Source organism: Mya arenaria, chromosome 7 (assembly GCF_026914265.1).
Source record: "Mya arenaria isolate MELC-2E11 chromosome 7, ASM2691426v1".
NCBI lineage: Eukaryota > Metazoa > Mollusca > Bivalvia > Myida > Myidae > Mya > Mya arenaria.
In genome coordinates, this window is record NC_069128.1 from 62,008,521 (window position 1) to 62,026,094 (window position 17,574).

Genomic DNA, 17,574 nt, shown 5'->3' on the forward strand with positions numbered 1-17,574 from the left:
TTTTTACCGGTTAAAGCTCAATGCCCACTATACTTTACTATCAGTTATTAATGGCAAACGTAGTTCAAGTCCTTAAACACATACCTGAGAAGAAAATATTTTCTCAATTGAAGAACGTTTTCTATTGTATTCAATAAAACTATATTAGAATAGTTTTTCAATATTTATCGTACATTGCCAATATGTGATATAATTGCCTGTATTTTTACTTTCTTTTTTCTTAATTTAAAATGAGGGATATTTGTACAGTGTTTTAAACGATACAGTAGAATGCTTTTATGTACGAATGAATGTTACTTTGCATGTTCTGTATACGTAGTTGTACCTTCTTTTGAGTTAACAAACATGTCAATAAAACAAAAATATACATTGTTCACTTTTATACAGTTAGGTGACATAAATTCGACACTTGGGCATGCTGCGTGGCCGGAAATCGGCAAGCCTCATTACTGGCTTCCGCAAAACATTTGAACATGTGCACATTTTTCAATGAACTAACAATGAGATTTATACCTAGGTATTATAGACAACATAATAGTATGTATTAATGACTTGCGTTGATCAAATGAGTATGTTTTTATACAATGCCTTTTGAACTTAGAATTATTGCATAATTTCCAGCATAAGTATATGTGTGTTTATATGTGTATGTGTATGTGTTTATGCTTTTGTATATGCATATTAAATATATAATCATCTAAAATACCATTCATTGTATTGGAATCAGACATCTTGTTCAGTGTGATGGGCCGTAACCCTGTGCCTCAAAACAAGGCATATATTTGGATTATAACAGTTTGTTCCTTTACTATTTATTGTATGATCTTAACAATATTCACTAACGTATTGGTAATAGCACAGCAAAGTCATATGTTTATAAGGTCACCAACAGCGTTTGGTGACTGTGATTAATTATAGTCTAATAAGGTAGAAATACCGTTTTGTCAGCACCTTTCATTTAAATTAAACTCGGTATCCTTCATAAGAAACATTACTTTAAACATTCATTCATCCCTTTGGTCATATTTGAACACTTGTATAAATTGTGGTAAATCTTGGTTGGAAGTAAGAGTGCATCTTTGATAGTTAATACCAATACCAATATATCATCATATGATTACATGTACCATATTCCTAACCGAAGTCTATTACTATGGTTACCATGAAGGCAACACGCTGAATGTATAATTATGATAATATGCTCTCTTTTAGAACTGGTATTTGTTGCACTTAGAAGCACTGATTAAATAAGCCATTCAATTATAAACAAGAATACATTTACTCTTTTTTGTGCTTGAAAGGATGAACTGATATTATTTTAGTTCCATCTATATTTCGATGAGTGCAATACTTTCAAAATACTTCAAAACTAAATGCAACTACCTTTTTGATTGGCTAAATGCTTATGGGTTAAATGCTGTGTTTTTTTATCTACGTTACACTTTGCACTGTACAGCTCCGCCTACATGACAAGCACATTTGTCTTTATGTTTCGATTAGAATGCTAATTTAGAACACAAACATGATACGAAACAGTTTCAAAATACATTTCATTCCAACCAACTATGTATGCCAATTTCAACATTCAAGGAATGAACACATTCAACTAAAACACATTGAAAAGTTAACTTTTATTATAATGACAAAGTGGTTGCATAACATTGCGTGTATTACATGTTTAAGATAAGTGGGGTTTGAGAGGAAAAGTCCTTTGCGAAATTTCACTTTAATTATGTACTCTAACTAAGACTCGCTTTCTACGTAGCAACATTCATGTACAATGTTCACGGTAGCACCACGTAAAAAGTACCACATTTACAAGTACAAAATATTATGTTATGTCCGTAATTGACGATAAACACGTGATGATTACCTAACAAACTTTAGTAAAATAAAATAAAGTACAGAGTATATAGTATTCCCTAGTTCATATTAATATTTGTTGATATGCTTGCGTCTGTTTTCTAACCGATGATCCCTATATTATTTATCTACATCGGTAAACGTTATTATTTACAGGGCTTGTTCCGTCGCGTTTACATTCTTTTTCAATCTTACATTATAATTTATTTCGTTAACTGGTTAATAATCACATAACCTAACTAGCAAGCAGATTTTAAAACTGATTTCGACTGACTGAGAGAATATCGCCAACAGAAACCCGATGAAAGCTACGGACCAGCGACACTGAAAGTTTCTTCCAACTTCTCTGTCTCATCTATGTTCGCCTCTGTGATGCCTTTGGCTTTCATCTCTGCTTTCACCTTCTCTATGTATTTAACATAGCGCGAACGACTTACTTTCGCCAACCTAAAAATAATTGTATACTTACATATTTATAGACAGAGTGTATATACGTACATTGAGATGCCAATCAATCTTCCTAAGTGCCCGCGTTATTCCGCCTTTAACATGCTTCAGACCTTTTGCCCATTTCTAAAAATGATCAACTATTCTTCCCACGTAGTACGGGTAGTACCATCAGTGAGACATCACTATCTACCAGTAAGACGTCACTATCAATCGGTATGACGCCACCTAGGACATCTCTCTAGCCTTTACCAACAGTAAAATTAATACCTCTCTTGAACTTTGAAATGTACATCCTACATACAAGCAAGCCCTTATTATACTTACAATGGACTATCAAACATTGAGATGCCATCCAGTCCAACACTCCCGTCCTTCCCAATAGTAAACATCTGCCCTCTTTTGAACGCCGTCTTCAACATCCCACATACTGTCACACCCTCACTGTCGTTTTTCAAACGTCCTTCGAACGTGCTGCCTTTATACGGTTGCCCAGGGAACGGCTGGTATCGCTGAAAGTAATTAAAGTGGAAATATAAGAGTCTAAAATATAAGTGCCGTCGGTGAAGGTTTTAAAAGCAAAAGATATAACATATCATACTATATTTGTGGTATTTTAATATATAAAGTGATTTATAGAAAATTATCAGTGAAATCAAAATCACATTGCAATCTTTAAAACCAATTGGTACCAACAGTACTTTCTTAGAACAGAAATTATACATTCAAGACAAATTTGTTATGGTCATGATTTTTAAACGTCATATGCTGATCTACACATTTGGCGTCAAAGTTTTATAATTCACTGCTAAAACGTAACAAAAATAAATTCAAATGATGACATTGTAAGATTGTTAAAAAATGCGTTTCTATGTGATTTTCAGGATTATTTTTTATTGCATATTGTAATGAGGCATAAGTGTTACAAACATTTCTGCTAACTGCTGTCGTGGTCAGGATGTAACTCTTAAACATGTTGCCGCTAGGATTTAAAACTAGCAAGTCGTACTTTTCTGTTGGCTATGTTTACTCATAAGGGAAGTTACACATCGGATAAATATAGCTTAAGGTGTATGATAGTTGGTATCCATGTGACTTTCATTCGGATTAAGTAGAAAACCAAGCTTTTGTTTGAAACATAGTTTAGAAACTTTTTATAGCGTCTACATATTAGGACACAGTTTGAACAACATGTTGGAATAATTATGTTTGCGAGCATTGTGATGTTCCTCTCACTGGTCAACACTACAATACGATGACCAAGAAACATGTCGCCTTATCAATTTCAAATTCTGGACTGTTTTGCTGGCTTATATAGCACTTAAGTTAAATAACAACATTTAAATGTCTTATTACATCAGTAGGATTAACTGGGTTTGTACCAAATAATAATTTAAATTAATTGTACAAGACATATTGTATATATATAACTAAACCTTTACTAAACATCGCATTATGTATGCGATGTTTTTGTAGTATGGCTGGAGACCTTGTATAACAATAAATCTTGTTTCGTTATGTTTTGTTATTGATGACCAATATTCTAAGGTTTACAATATTATATGATTTAACATCGGTGACTTATTTCAAACGTTCAATTGTCTGACTTCCCGATACCTATACTGAGTGCATTTATATACACATGATACTGTGTAAGTGTTCGTCGTGTGTTTAAGAATCACGCCTCGTTCGCAGTTTTCTGAGTTTTAAACAAACGACGTTGGGAAAAAAGACTAAAAATGTATTGCCAGAAACATATTTGCAAGAGTTTTTCGTCTGTAATAAGTTGATATTTTAATCACAAGATAACAATCACTGAATCTAACTTGAGTTAAATGATGTTGTGTTGTATATTATATATCAGAGCTTTTGTATTGTAACAGTCATGGTCAATGTATACAGAATGTCAAAATACTTTTTGACATAGCAAATATATTTAAACAAAGTGATTACCGTCTGAAGGCCATCCATGAATGTGAATGAAATACCGATAGGAAACCGTTGTTCCTGGCTGACCTCGACCTTCAATGATCCAGTGGGCTGTTTCCCTAAAATATATGATATTTAACTGATAACATAATTAGGTGCGTTTGCATTCTTTTGCTAATAGAGCAACACCATCAAATCAAAGCAGCCATATCGATCGATAACCTGTACCACTACTGTTTTAAACATTGATTTCTTTACTAAAAACATCGTATTAAGTAACATTTTTTAGACTAAAACAATCATTTATTATTAGTTCAAAGTTAATAATATAATAATGATAATATGATTATGTGTCAATTTATTGGCATAAATATACATGTATAGTTGGTCATTGTGTAAACATACAGTAAATGCATTTCTGGGCCTGTCGATACTGCTTTTGGACCATGCCGCATTCCTTTAAAACAAAGAAAACAATATCAAAGGGAAGAATTTTGTTGTAAAGTATACGTTGTTTCGATAACAATACACACTATCATTCAAGCAGGGCATATCAAAGTTTTCATTTAGTATATCGATATACGTGGTTTTGTCAATTGTCAGCATTAAACAAACCCTGCTTTTTTACACAATGATTACGACAAAGATTCCTCCTTTTTCTTCGAAGTATCCAAATATCCTTTCCATAGTTTTAACTCCCCCGCAACGTTTCGTCCTGCATACACAAACTAGCACATTTAGATATACTTTATAACATCAGAAATAACCATGAGCATATACCTTTTTGTAAGAAAGACTTCATAAGTTTGGTTTATAAAATTCACGGAGCCGGATGTTTGATATAACTCGCATTTGTGCAAAGATTATAAGTATCTTTGTTGGCCGAAAGTGCGAGATAGGTTCATTCCAACCCGAGCGTACGGTGTTTTGCGGAAACGAGTTTCCGCAGAATACCCTGCGCGAAGGTTTGGATGAACCTTTCTTAAACCAGCGACGATTGTTACTGCCTATTCTCCCACCTCAGGAATACAAAAAAAGTTAAAATGTATTTTTTGCTGGAACACTTTTGTGCGTAGTGAAAATAGTTTGCGTATAGATAGTTGATAATTTGTTGTTGTCATGGATATGCGCGCAGAGATTCCAATTATATTAATAGTCAAATCGTTCTTTAAATAGTTCTGAGGGAGTGTAGAAATATTTCTTGGAAGCAGCGTGAAATTTGAAGCGAAATATAATTAATTTTGGATTTACAAAAATTGCCACAAAACAGGGTTTTCATTATGCTACAGACGACGGTCTTCAACAAGGGAGGTAATTGTGTGATGACAATACAAAGGGATTTCCATACGGGAATTTGTTTTATCTTACCCGTGGGCAAGATAAGAGTTTCCAGCATGGCCAATATTTTGGATCTACTAATCTGAGGTGGGAGAAATGTACTTCTGTTTTTTTAGACCTCATGCTTAAATTTAGAAATAATTCTAAGAAAACAAAATGATACCGATTGCTAGTATTGGGAATTCATTATGAAAAATTACACTCTAATTGGCGCGATATAAAACAAAAAGAGCATATAAATGTTTTCATATATTTTATCAATAGACTTAGTTTTCTTTCTTCAGAAATTAGTCAATCTTTAACAAACGCTGCTTTTTACAAATAATGGTCATTACTTAAAGACAGCCAATTCATCCTACCCGTTTAAAGTAAGCCAAGTCTTCTTCCGTGCGTTTTAACTCCTCCTCTGCTTTCAGCCGTGCCTAAACAAAGACCGTTTATTTTGAATATACTCTATATTTAGAGGATAAACATTATCATATACTATTTTGTTTCAAACGTCTTTTTGTTTTAGTCCTTCTGCAATTAATATTAACAAATGAAAAACTCATCATTTAGCCTGCCCTCACTATTGACGTTTTTTTTTTAATTTCAAAGACAATATCTCGTTGAAAAGTTATATTAAATATCGAGATTTTTTGATATTCTGTCATAACGAACATATAAAATGTATCAATAATTCACTTACACTTGTACGTTAATGAAAATAACTTCTTTTTAAACAATGACATTTAAAAGTTATGACATGATCTACCTGTATAAAGTAAGCCAAGTCTTCTTCCGTGCGTTTTAACTCCTCCTCTGCTTTCAGCCGTGCCTAAACAAAGACCGTTTATTTTGAATATATTCTATATTTAGAGGAAAGACATGATCATATACCATTTTGTTTCAAACTTTTTGTTCTAGTCCTTCTGCAATTAATATTAACAAATAAAAAACTCATCAGTTTGCCTGCCCTCACTATTGACATATGTTTTTGTGTTTTTTTAAAGAAAATATCTCGTTGAAAAGTTATATTAAATACTTGTATTTTTTATACTCTTTCATTACGAATATATAAAATGTATCGATAATTCACTTACACTTATAAATAAAAATAACATCATTTTAAGCAATGACATATTAAAGTTATGACATGATCTGTCATGGTTAGAAAGGTTAATTTGTCCATGCTTTTAAAACAAAGATAACCTATCGAAAATATATAGCAAACAATGTGATAATGTACGTAATGCAGTTAATTGTTCAACGCCTGTTAAATATAAAGGACACTTTGGTGGAGCATTTAAGACAATGTGTTTGTAGTTTAATGATCAAGTTATATTAAACCGTAAGTGTAACAATATAATGCGTGGAATTGAAACTCACTCCTTAGTTGGCGCACTATCTTTGATATTTATGCGAAAAACTACGAAAACAAGCTCAGTTGAATATACTTAAAGTTTCTGCTTTATCTACGTCTAGCGAAAATCTACAGAAAAAAGCTCAGTTGAATATACTTACAGCTTCTGCTGTATTTACGTCCAGCTTCGATATGATCAATGCTTCCATCAGATCCTTACGAGTCTAGAAATGTAAAATTGTGTTATAACCAATTCAAAGTGTAAGACATGATAACAGTTAAATGAACGTGCATACTTAATATACACTATAATCAAAATCCCTTCGGCCTTTAAATTAATCGAAATTTATTTACGATACCAGTGAAGCGTTACAAAACTCAATATTTGTTTTCGGTTTGTCGACCTACACTATTTTTTCAACACGATTTTCTTTATTGCCACTTGACATTTTTCCTTATCGTTTTCGTTCTTCCTCATTTTGGGCAAATCTTTTAGGTTGTTTTCTTAATACGTCTTACTGTTTTGTCTTGTAGGGGACTCTTGTTGCGTACAATCCAGACTTAATGGCGCTGTTTCGAAGTGAGATATTATGTTAATAAGCAGTCGAGATCTCCCAACCAAATAAATCTAAGGCCGAAATACCCTAGTCAGTTTCATGGTTTGACTTTTTTTTATTAATTTTCATTTTAAGCAATGACATATTAAAGTTATGACATGATCTGTCATGGTTAGAAAGGTTAATTTGTCCATGCTTTTAAAACAAAGATAACCTATCGAAAATATATAGCAAACAATGTGATAATGCACTTGACCGTTAATTGTTCAACGCCTGTTAAATATATAGAACACTTTTGTGTGAGCATTTCAGACAATGTGTTTGTAGTTTAATGATCAAGTTATATTAAACCGTAAGTGTAACAATATAATGCGTGGAAATGAAACTCACTCCTTAGTTGGCGCACTATCTTTGATATTTATGCGAACAACTACGAAAACAAGCTCAGTTGAATATACTTAAAGTTTCTGCTTTATCTACGTCTAGCGAAAATCTACAGAAAAAAGCTCAGTTGAATATACTTACAGCTTTTGATATGATCAATGCTTCCATCAGATCCTTACGAGTCTAGAAATGTAAAATTGTGTTATAACCAATTCAAAGTGTAAGACATGATAACAGTTAAATGAACGTGCACACTTAATATACACTATAATCAAAATCCCTTCGGCCTTTAAATTAATCGAAATGTATTTACGATACCAGTGAAGCGTTACAAAACTCAATATTTGTTTTCGGTTTGTCGACCTACACTATTTTTTCAAGACGATTTTCTCTATTGCCACTTGACATTTTTCCTTGTCGTTTTCGTTCTTCCTCATTTTGGGCACATCTTTTAGGTTGTTTTCTTAATACGTCTTACTGTTTTGTCTTGTAGGGGACTCTTGTTGCGTACAATCCAGACTTAATGGCGCTGTTTCGAAGTGAGATATTATGTTAATAAACAGTCGAGATCTCCCAACCAAATAAATCTAAGGCCGAAATACCCTAGTCAGTTTCATGGTTTGACTTTTTTTATTATTTATTAATTCAATTTTAACTTAAGGTACCCGTTGTACGATTATGTGATATCAGATGTTTCTTGAATGTTTATAAAATAGACCAGTAAAAGACCGGTACAATTTAGCTACAAACTGCACTATTGTTATGAATATGGTCACTTCAGAACCATTTCACATTTAATGCGGGGCTTATGAAAACAGACCGGAGGACACACTGCTTAATCCTCGCTTGTGTTATCCGACCCACATTCATCTGATAAGCCTTCTTCAATATTAAGTATCGACGACATCGATCGTTTGATTACATGGATGGATATATACTGTCAGAACGGCAACGTTATCGAAATTTCGAATGTACTCAAATCGAAGTAAACTCATATTTGAAATTACGCTGCATAAAAAAGTCAAGGATAGTTTGTGTGTCAACGCTATCATAAGGCATCGTCGTCATATGTTATTTCCAATGTTGACCAATTTTGAACTATTGACGTTAAAACACATTATATTACAGGAGCGACTCAACATACGCAGTATCACCAGCTAGATCGGCATGGATAACAACATTAGCCTCACCCTGGATATACCCCGAGTATATGGTAAGAGTGAAAAATAAGTACTGTATGTATTGAAACAAAAATAATACCAAAATAAGTACAATGTAAACTTTGATGTTCTTCAAAACTATAATAATTATTGTATTACATTTTAAGACACCAAAACTTTCAAAAATAACTAAAGTCAAATTAGATATGCTTAAAAACTAGAGACTATGGAAATTGAAGATTTTGTGAAAATGAGCAAAGCTTGTTTGACCTTGAATCCGATGCATTTTGAGTCCCTCCATACAATTGAGCTAATTATTTGAAACTGTAACAAACATAATATTCACTATAATTAAACTTCGCTTTGACAAAAATAATGTAATAATTATTTAGGCAAAATAGTAGAAGAATAGCTTTACCTTTATTATGTGTATGTTCTTAAAGCTAATTACAGGTTTCATTATAATTGCATTTCCTTTTTAGTAAAAAAACAACTGAATTGGTCAAATTGGGTAAGTTATCTGTCACTGCATATCGATGTCTTAAAGACTGCGCATGCGCGTGTGTGTGTCGAACTTCCCGAACATTCCCGTTTTTCTGTTTTAAACATAAAATGGCTTTGTATTAATCCCTACATCAAATACAGTAATTCCAGATTGAAGTCAAGATATTTGATAACGAAATTGAAGTTTTAAAAATTGTCCTACAATAAAAAGTCGATATTTTTGCTTTGTTGTTTTTTTTCTTTTCGCTTTGTTATTAAACTTTTTGTACGTATAGCGATGCAGATTTGATTGTCTCGAATATAAATATATCATCATTTTAAAAAGAAATTTATATAAGTGGCACGCAGTTCTAGTTGGATCAAGTTAAAAATTAATCTTATTTTTTTTTACAAAATATCAGCTACTATAAACACTACCAGTTTGAAACATGATAACAACAATAACTTTCCTTTTTGTTGTTATGCTTCAGAGTCCCTGGAAAACTATTCGCTTGTTCTCTTTTCATGTTACGGTTTCTTTTAAGATTAACTCATCCGTTGTTGTTCCAGTAAGTGTTTCGCCAATTTACAGCATCATCGCTTATTTTTAAAATCAAGGACATACTTAGGTATATATCCGTTCTGGTTGTGTTTCAATTGAATGTTCTCCGTAAGAAGGAATAATAAAGTGATATACACTTATTGAAAATGATTTCCAATTAATAGCTACTGCATCATTTAATTGACCTTAAACACGATTCAAAATGTGTAAATACTTCAATTATTCATGGGAATCATGAGTGTAGTGTACAAATACACCATGTCTATATTTGAGTGAGGAACATAAATACATCACGATTCAAGAGTATAGTTTAAGAATATTTGAGTGCTGTACAGAGTATAGTAATAAATAGCGTATACTAAATAATCACTTAGCAGGAGTCTTAACCCAACAAGATTAGAATTAAAATTAACTGAAATTATACTGTCTAAAACACCACCAACATTTAACAAGTATTGAAACTTTCTTAATACCGCATTTAAGTTGATTGTTGATATAGTGCCCGTTAGTACCTGACGTTCAGTAATTATTAAAATAAAATGCCTTCTTAATAAGGTGTGATACGTTGGACGTCATTGGATGTTTCAGAAAACGTCATACTTAAGAAGTATCTATACTTAATTTCGCCAATACATTTCTCACATCGCGTGACTCACTTTTTAAGGACTGTAATGACGTCATCCACTTAAAAATTACTTAAGAACACTAAATCGTTTTCATGAAACGACCCCACTGTAGTCGAGTGGCTCAATACTATGATAAGGTCATTTGGTACCTCAAGGCGATACTAACATGTCTGAACGTATTTGTCTTCCAAGGCGATACTAACATGTCTGAACGTATTTGTCTGCCAAGGCGATACTAACATGTCTGAACGTATTTGTTGTCCAACGCGATACTAACATGTCTGAACGTATTTGTCTTCCAAGGCGATACTAACATATCTGAACGTATTTGTCTTCCAAGGCGATACTAACATATCTGAACGTATTTGTCTTCCAATGTGATACTAAAATGTCTGAACGTATTTGTCTTCCAAGACGCTACCTAACAATCCTATATGAACACACCTTGCAATTGTATATATGATATACTGATTTAAACGAGATTGTGGCAATAACTAGAGAGGCAAATGTTTAATAAATACCTAGAAATATGATGACGTTCAACCGTTTAAATTATTGATTTATTCAGTATTGTTGGGATAAGGATGAGGTTGTGCACACAACCGGGTTAAAACTCCCAGTAAATTTACATTATACTGACCGTTCCAAGGTGGTACTTAACAATCCTTGATAAACATACCTAGTTTTTTTTAATATGGCATATATGCACTGTGCTGTTTGTGGAGTTCTGTACGGTTGTTCCATGTTTCTGGTTTGTGATATTTTGTTTGTTTTTGTATTAGATGTATTTGGCGTTTACCCCGTGCAATTAAACGGGGATTAAGTTTTATATTTTGCTACTGAGTGTGTTTCTGTAGCCTTTCACATAAGTATTCATACGAGTACACCCTATCAGTCAGTACGTAACGAAACAGAAATTATTGCATAATCGTAAATCACTATTTGTTTATCATTTAATCAATAACATGTGAATCGAGGAATTCACAGGACATTTTACTATTAAATTGTACTTACCTACACAAACTATATAAGAATCATATGGCTAAAAACACCCATGTCACACATAGTTATTTGCAACGGAGTTTGCTATTTGTTCATGCATGAAGTTTTGTTTCGTGATCGTAAAGAAGAGCTACATTGATGTTGAACAGTTTTGTTTATGTTACGATAGAGTTTCGAGTTTGTTTCAAGAGCATGCAGACAAATTTTGCTAATGCTTTCCGGGTGTTGTGTACATTTTAATATTTATTAATCTATGAAATGCATTTTTCTTTGATAGTTGAAACGATGTATTTTTTTGCGTTATTATTGCATGTATATCTTTATACATATCGTCAAAATGGGATGCATTGTGTTTACGTAAAAACGATACACAAAAAAGAAAAAGAAAACATAAAGGCATACTTCTTGATTTTCTTGAGTTGCTTTCCCCATTGTGTATGTGTTTCCTTCGTCGCTTCCAACTACTTCCTCCTGAAGTTGACAAACATCCTTTAAGTCTTCTATGAAGCATTTAAAGGCAGTCGTATTTTCCGTTAAGTGGAAGAGTCTAACCGTACGCTTGTATTCAACTTCTTTGATCTGTCTCTTTACCTCCGAAATTTCCTTTTCAAAATTTTGGTTCATTAGGTAAAAGCGACCTGAAAACGAGTTTTTCACAATCTCATTGAGTTGACTTTTCTCTTTGATAGCCCATGCAACTTTCTCCTCACAAATGGATGAAATGCATGAACAGGCTTCTATGATTTCGTCGTTTAAATTACTCACTTCCTGTCTAAAACTGCTTATGGAATCTTCCACTTTCCGTTTAAGTTTATTTTCAAAATCATCCAATTCTTTATTGCATTCAACCGCACGATTATTACTTCTTTCTTTTTTACTATCAACTTCTTCCTTCACGCGCTGAGCTTCAGATTGTATCTCATTTAAAGTTGCAAACATAGCATTATACTGGTCTTTATCAAAACGCCCTGCCTCTTGATACAAATCAACAACCTCATGACCACATGAACAATGATCCAAACGAAAACATTGACCACAGATCATTACTCCATGAACTCTACAGTATAATGACGTATTTTCAGTTAGGTGGTGTTTACATTTCTCTCCTGTGATATCAAACATAATATGCATTCGATTGTTTTCATCATTTACATAGATGTTCAGAATGTGGGTTTGGAATATCTTTCCTGTGTTGTGAATTCCGACACACGTTTCACCAATGTTTCCACATGTGTTGCAGTATCCAACTGCCTGTTCCTTACAGCACATGTCGCACTGAACTTTATTTGATGACATATTAAATGTTAACATAAAGTGTTTTCTAAAACCGAAGTTGAAATGTAAATATTAGTTTATATCCACTTCAGTTTATATCCACAAAATCGCGTGGATTTCAAATTGGTATTAAAATGTAATCACTAAAACCATAGTACAACCATCTTACATTGTATTCAATATTTCGATGTCTTACAGGTAGAATGATATAATAACATTGCTATTACCCTCATGCTTTATTTATCATTACTTTAGAACGTTTTTATCCACAATGTGAGCACACGCAAAACTCTTCTTTATTAAAATTCGCACAAGCAAAACATTCTTCAGTAATTATTATTGTATAACATTAGACAGCTCATTCAGTTGAAATAACTGAAGTAGCAGTCAACATGTTTGGTAAGAAATGAACGTAAGTGTCAGTGTCACATGAAGAATGACTCATAAACAGTAAGAACCACTTGTCATGACCCTTGTCTAATTATGTATGAAATTCACGAGGCGTTATGTTCCCAAGCGGCCATTTTATGCGTGCTTGCAACATACGTACTTTCCTGAATAACTTATGTTTTGACTCAAACAATTTACGGTACTCCATGAAACTACCGACGTCATATTCCAAACACAGAAATAAAGGTTATTACTTTATAATAAAAACAATGCAGTTAATACGTAATTATTGAATTAACTTTACAGAAGATATTGCTTGAGAGGTCATTCATTACGGAAATTATGAAACGATATTGAACAATGGCTAATTGATGTGAAATGTCAAGTATGTACTCTTGATTTAGTAGGTGTATTTAACAATCTTTAACGACTCCCACATTTTGTCAACAGTCATACAATTAAATTTATCTTTCAAAGAAGCTATGTGTGAGAATTATGCATTGCAGCGGAATACTTTTCGTCGTCTTTGGTCCTTCTTACAAATAGCATTATGATGCTTAAGAACAACCACCTGTGTCAGTAACCCTTTATATTAATGTATAATACACATGCTACAATAAATAGTAACATTTTAGTATAGAAATTCTTTCCCGCAATAATGATTATTTCCTCCGCCCGTGATATTATCAAGTCACGTCAGGGCGATTATGGCATAATTGCCTAACGAAAACGAGAACGTGCACACTTACGGGATTTTCTCAAAATACAAATGGCCGCCGTATACTTGGTAGGCAAACATTTAAACATAAAAAGCTTTAAAGGGATTAAATTGGAACTATCTGTACAAGAATAATGGAATTAGTTTTACCAATAATGACACCTTCCGTGTTTCAGTAACGAGTACTACCCAAAACCGTACCGGATGTTTACATTCGGTAAAGGTCATAAAGCAGTGAGACAAGGAAATGTTTTGTTGAAACGTTTTGTTTTACTTTATTCGCTGAGAAATGTTAATTATTCTAGCGAAATGGCTAGGGGCATTCAAGCCGAGATTCTTATGAAACTACTCCTAGGCTTGATCGACCCTAGCTGTGCTCACCTATTGAATTGAACATCACAATTAGCTTATGTAAAACAGGAAATATTTGTAGAATGGAAAGTTTTCAGGCTTATTCTGAAAACACGTACGAAAAGGTTTGCTTTTTTATTTCTAGTCGCTCGTTATTTTTCTTAGCTAATGCCATTCAAAACCATTGTTGTTATTTCTCATTTTTAAGACTTCCAGGCTTAATGAGATTTATATGACATATCCTTCATTATTGCACAAAATCATATTTTTAAATCCATTTAAAACCGTTGACAAATGACAAAACATATGTATTATACAGGATAATACATGGTTGACCATGGCTTTTAGTTGATAATTGCCCCAGTGAAAATAAAGCCCTCGGGCAAATATTCCCTCCACTTGGGCAATTATCAACCAAAAGTCATGGTGAACTGATATGTCAAGCTTGTAGTACATAAATATTATATCTTTAATCAAGATATTAAATGATTATATACATTATGGCTTTGTTGCAACAATTAAACATGAAATGCATAATACCAATTTCAAAATCAATCCATGAACTCAATTATTATTGGCAAGGAGGTAAAACATCCTTTGCGTAATTTACGGTAACCGTTATGAAACGTAAATATGCTACTGACTTTTAGAATACAATACAATAACATAGTGATTTATTTATAATACATAAGGCCAACGGCCCAAAGTACAAGTTTAATATGTTCAAAGAGTGATGTGTACCGTATTTTATGTAAAGCATGCACAATATATAATGTGATGTAAATAAATTAACATATATTTTGCGCTGTAGATGCTGAACAGCAATATATGTAAAACTGTAAAATAGACCCAATTATTGTTTTATTACTTAGGAAATAGAACTACAATATATAGCAAATGTTTATGTATAAATGTTACTTTATTTGATATGTGTATACTTTGTACTTAATGACGATATATTTTCATTCGTGTTTCGTCGCCTTTCAATCAATCAATTATATTGTTTTGCAGATAATAAACTGTGTCAGCAAAGCTAAAATCATCGTCGGCGAATATCAATGCATTACTTCTAGCCAGTAACTTCGGTAACATATCTTTCCCTGCGCGAATAACATTCCAAACATGCTATCAGATCTTTTATATAGAGATTAAAAGTAATTTTAGAACTCACAAAGCCATGTTTTGTAACGACTCAAAAATACATATGTGACAATATTTACTAAACATTGAAGAATTGTTAAATATATTTGGTAAATTAAATCAAATACTCTTTATAGATTTTTACATCAAGTTAGTTCAGACGAAAAAAAAGGAAACCTGCAGTAAGGTTCTGGCTTTGAATTTTCAATTCTGTCCTCTGCTAAGTGGGTTTCACTTCCAAATCCCTTCACATACACTTATAATATTCAATTACAGGAAGATATTTCAAAGGGCATTTTAATATGTTAGCGTTACAACAACAGTATAATATTGTTATCATCATCATCATCATCATCATCATCATCATCATCATCATCATCATCATCATCATCATCATTTTCATCATCATCATCATAATCATCACCATCATAATCATCATCATCACCATCATCATCATCATCACCATCATCATCATCAGCAGCAGCAGCAACCGCAGTGGTAGTGCCACCCCTAATCGACAGCGCCACCACTAGGGCAACAGCGCCACCACTTTTATAAATATGTGCATTTTTCCTTTTTAAGAAGAGCTTATCAGTTTTGTTGTATTCCGGCATAGGTACTATGCATAACAGTTATGCTTGCATGCGTGAGAATGTTCTTACGGGGTGTGTAAGCACCGAAATGTACTTGCTATGCAATCAGATCTCAAAATATGCACAAGTCCGATTCGGGAGAAAAGCTCCTGGCACCACAGTTTGCACAATATTGAAAAGAAATAGTAACCAGCCTACAGTAGAAGTGTTCTTACACGGTAACACATTCCCAAATAAAATAAAAAGCACAAAAGGTAAATATTTTCAAAGTATGCATCTACTTGGGGAAAATTAACAATACAAATAATAATTAACTTATAGATAACCCCCAAGTACTTCTATGATTAGAGATCCTAACTCTATCTGCAGACGGAGAAATACAATTCAGAGCACAAAATGCAAAATATTTTCAAAGATACGATGCAGTCATTGTTTGAAACTATTATCATCACACACAGTCTGCCTTAAATAAAAGGTCTAAAACTGTAAAAACGAATCCGTTATCTTGATGGATAATACATGCAGACTTGCTGATGTTGTGTATGTTTTAGACGTTACAAAGTGTCACGGCATGTGGTCTTGAATATGTTTTTTATTTGGATTTTTTTTTCTGACGGTTAATAATTCACAAACACATTTAACAGAAGACTATATTTTAATTTTAGGAAGGCTATTATACCCGAGATCCCATATTCTTTGCGAATGTACCATGTACTTTAAACATTTCGAAGTCGTTGAATAAGTAAAAACATAAATGAACATTTGGAACACATTTGAACAAACGCCTTTTTTCTTTGTTTTGAAACAAAATATGTGATAAGAACATGTAAAACTATTTTTTTTAAACTTCTTTTTTCAGAACCAAACAAAACCACGTTGTGTTAAATATTTCAACCACTACCCTTTAAAAGCCGAGCGCCAGGCAAGGGAGCTATGTGTACCACTTTTTAACGTCATTCTGTATTTCGCGGCCCACCACCATCCTCTTAGGCCTAGAGAGGGTATAAGTGCATGTACTTAATATTGGATTCGGAGATTGAGCACCCAGCACGTGCCCCTTCCCTATACATCCTTAAATTGTCTAAATTTACTTTATAATATAGGAAACAAGTTAATAAGCTGTTTGCACCATTTTGAACAAAACTTTCAAAAGTGTGTGCCCCTTGAGTTAAACCACCATAACGTCCATTCCTGGATCCGCTCCTGGTACTTGCTAGCTGATTGTGGAGTCATCATTTCACTTTACAGTTAAAGGGGTTTCATGGCATCAAAATAAACAGTTGTATGTGAAATTGAAATGTACTCTGTATACAACGTTTTATGCTATGATTTGCAAAGTTCTGATCAACTGGGAAGCTGCCAAAACTTTACCGTTTAAAGGGACTCGCTCATGTTTGGTACCTAAAATAATTTC

The 17,574-nt window shown here is 33.1% G+C and overlaps 2 protein-coding genes across 2 annotated transcripts; both read right to left on the minus strand.

Annotated features, from left to right (window-relative positions):
* Positions 1 to 1,634: 1,634 nt before the first annotated feature.
* Positions 1,635 to 6,008, minus strand: LOC128241851 (uncharacterized). Its single transcript, XM_052958958.1, has 5 exons — positions 5,937 to 6,008; positions 4,645 to 4,696; positions 4,264 to 4,358; positions 2,638 to 2,822; positions 1,635 to 2,310 (listed from the first exon to the last, which is right to left on the minus strand). The coding sequence occupies exons 2-5, from the start codon at positions 4,685 to 4,687 to the stop codon at positions 2,172 to 2,174; spliced, it is 462 nt and encodes a 153-aa protein (XP_052814918.1). The 5' UTR covers positions 4,688 to 4,696; positions 5,937 to 6,008; the 3' UTR covers positions 1,635 to 2,171.
* On the minus strand, positions 4,875 to 13,317 carry LOC128241318 (uncharacterized). The gene is made up of 7 exons (XM_052958250.1): positions 12,096 to 13,317; positions 8,002 to 8,043; positions 7,081 to 7,143; positions 6,332 to 6,394; positions 5,937 to 5,999; positions 5,608 to 5,659; positions 4,875 to 4,954 (listed from the first exon to the last, which is right to left on the minus strand). Exons 1-7 carry the CDS (start codon positions 13,002 to 13,004, stop codon positions 4,875 to 4,877), a joined length of 1,272 nt encoding a protein of 423 aa, XP_052814210.1. The 5' UTR covers positions 13,005 to 13,317.
* Between the last annotated feature and the right edge of the window lie 4,257 nt (positions 13,318 to 17,574).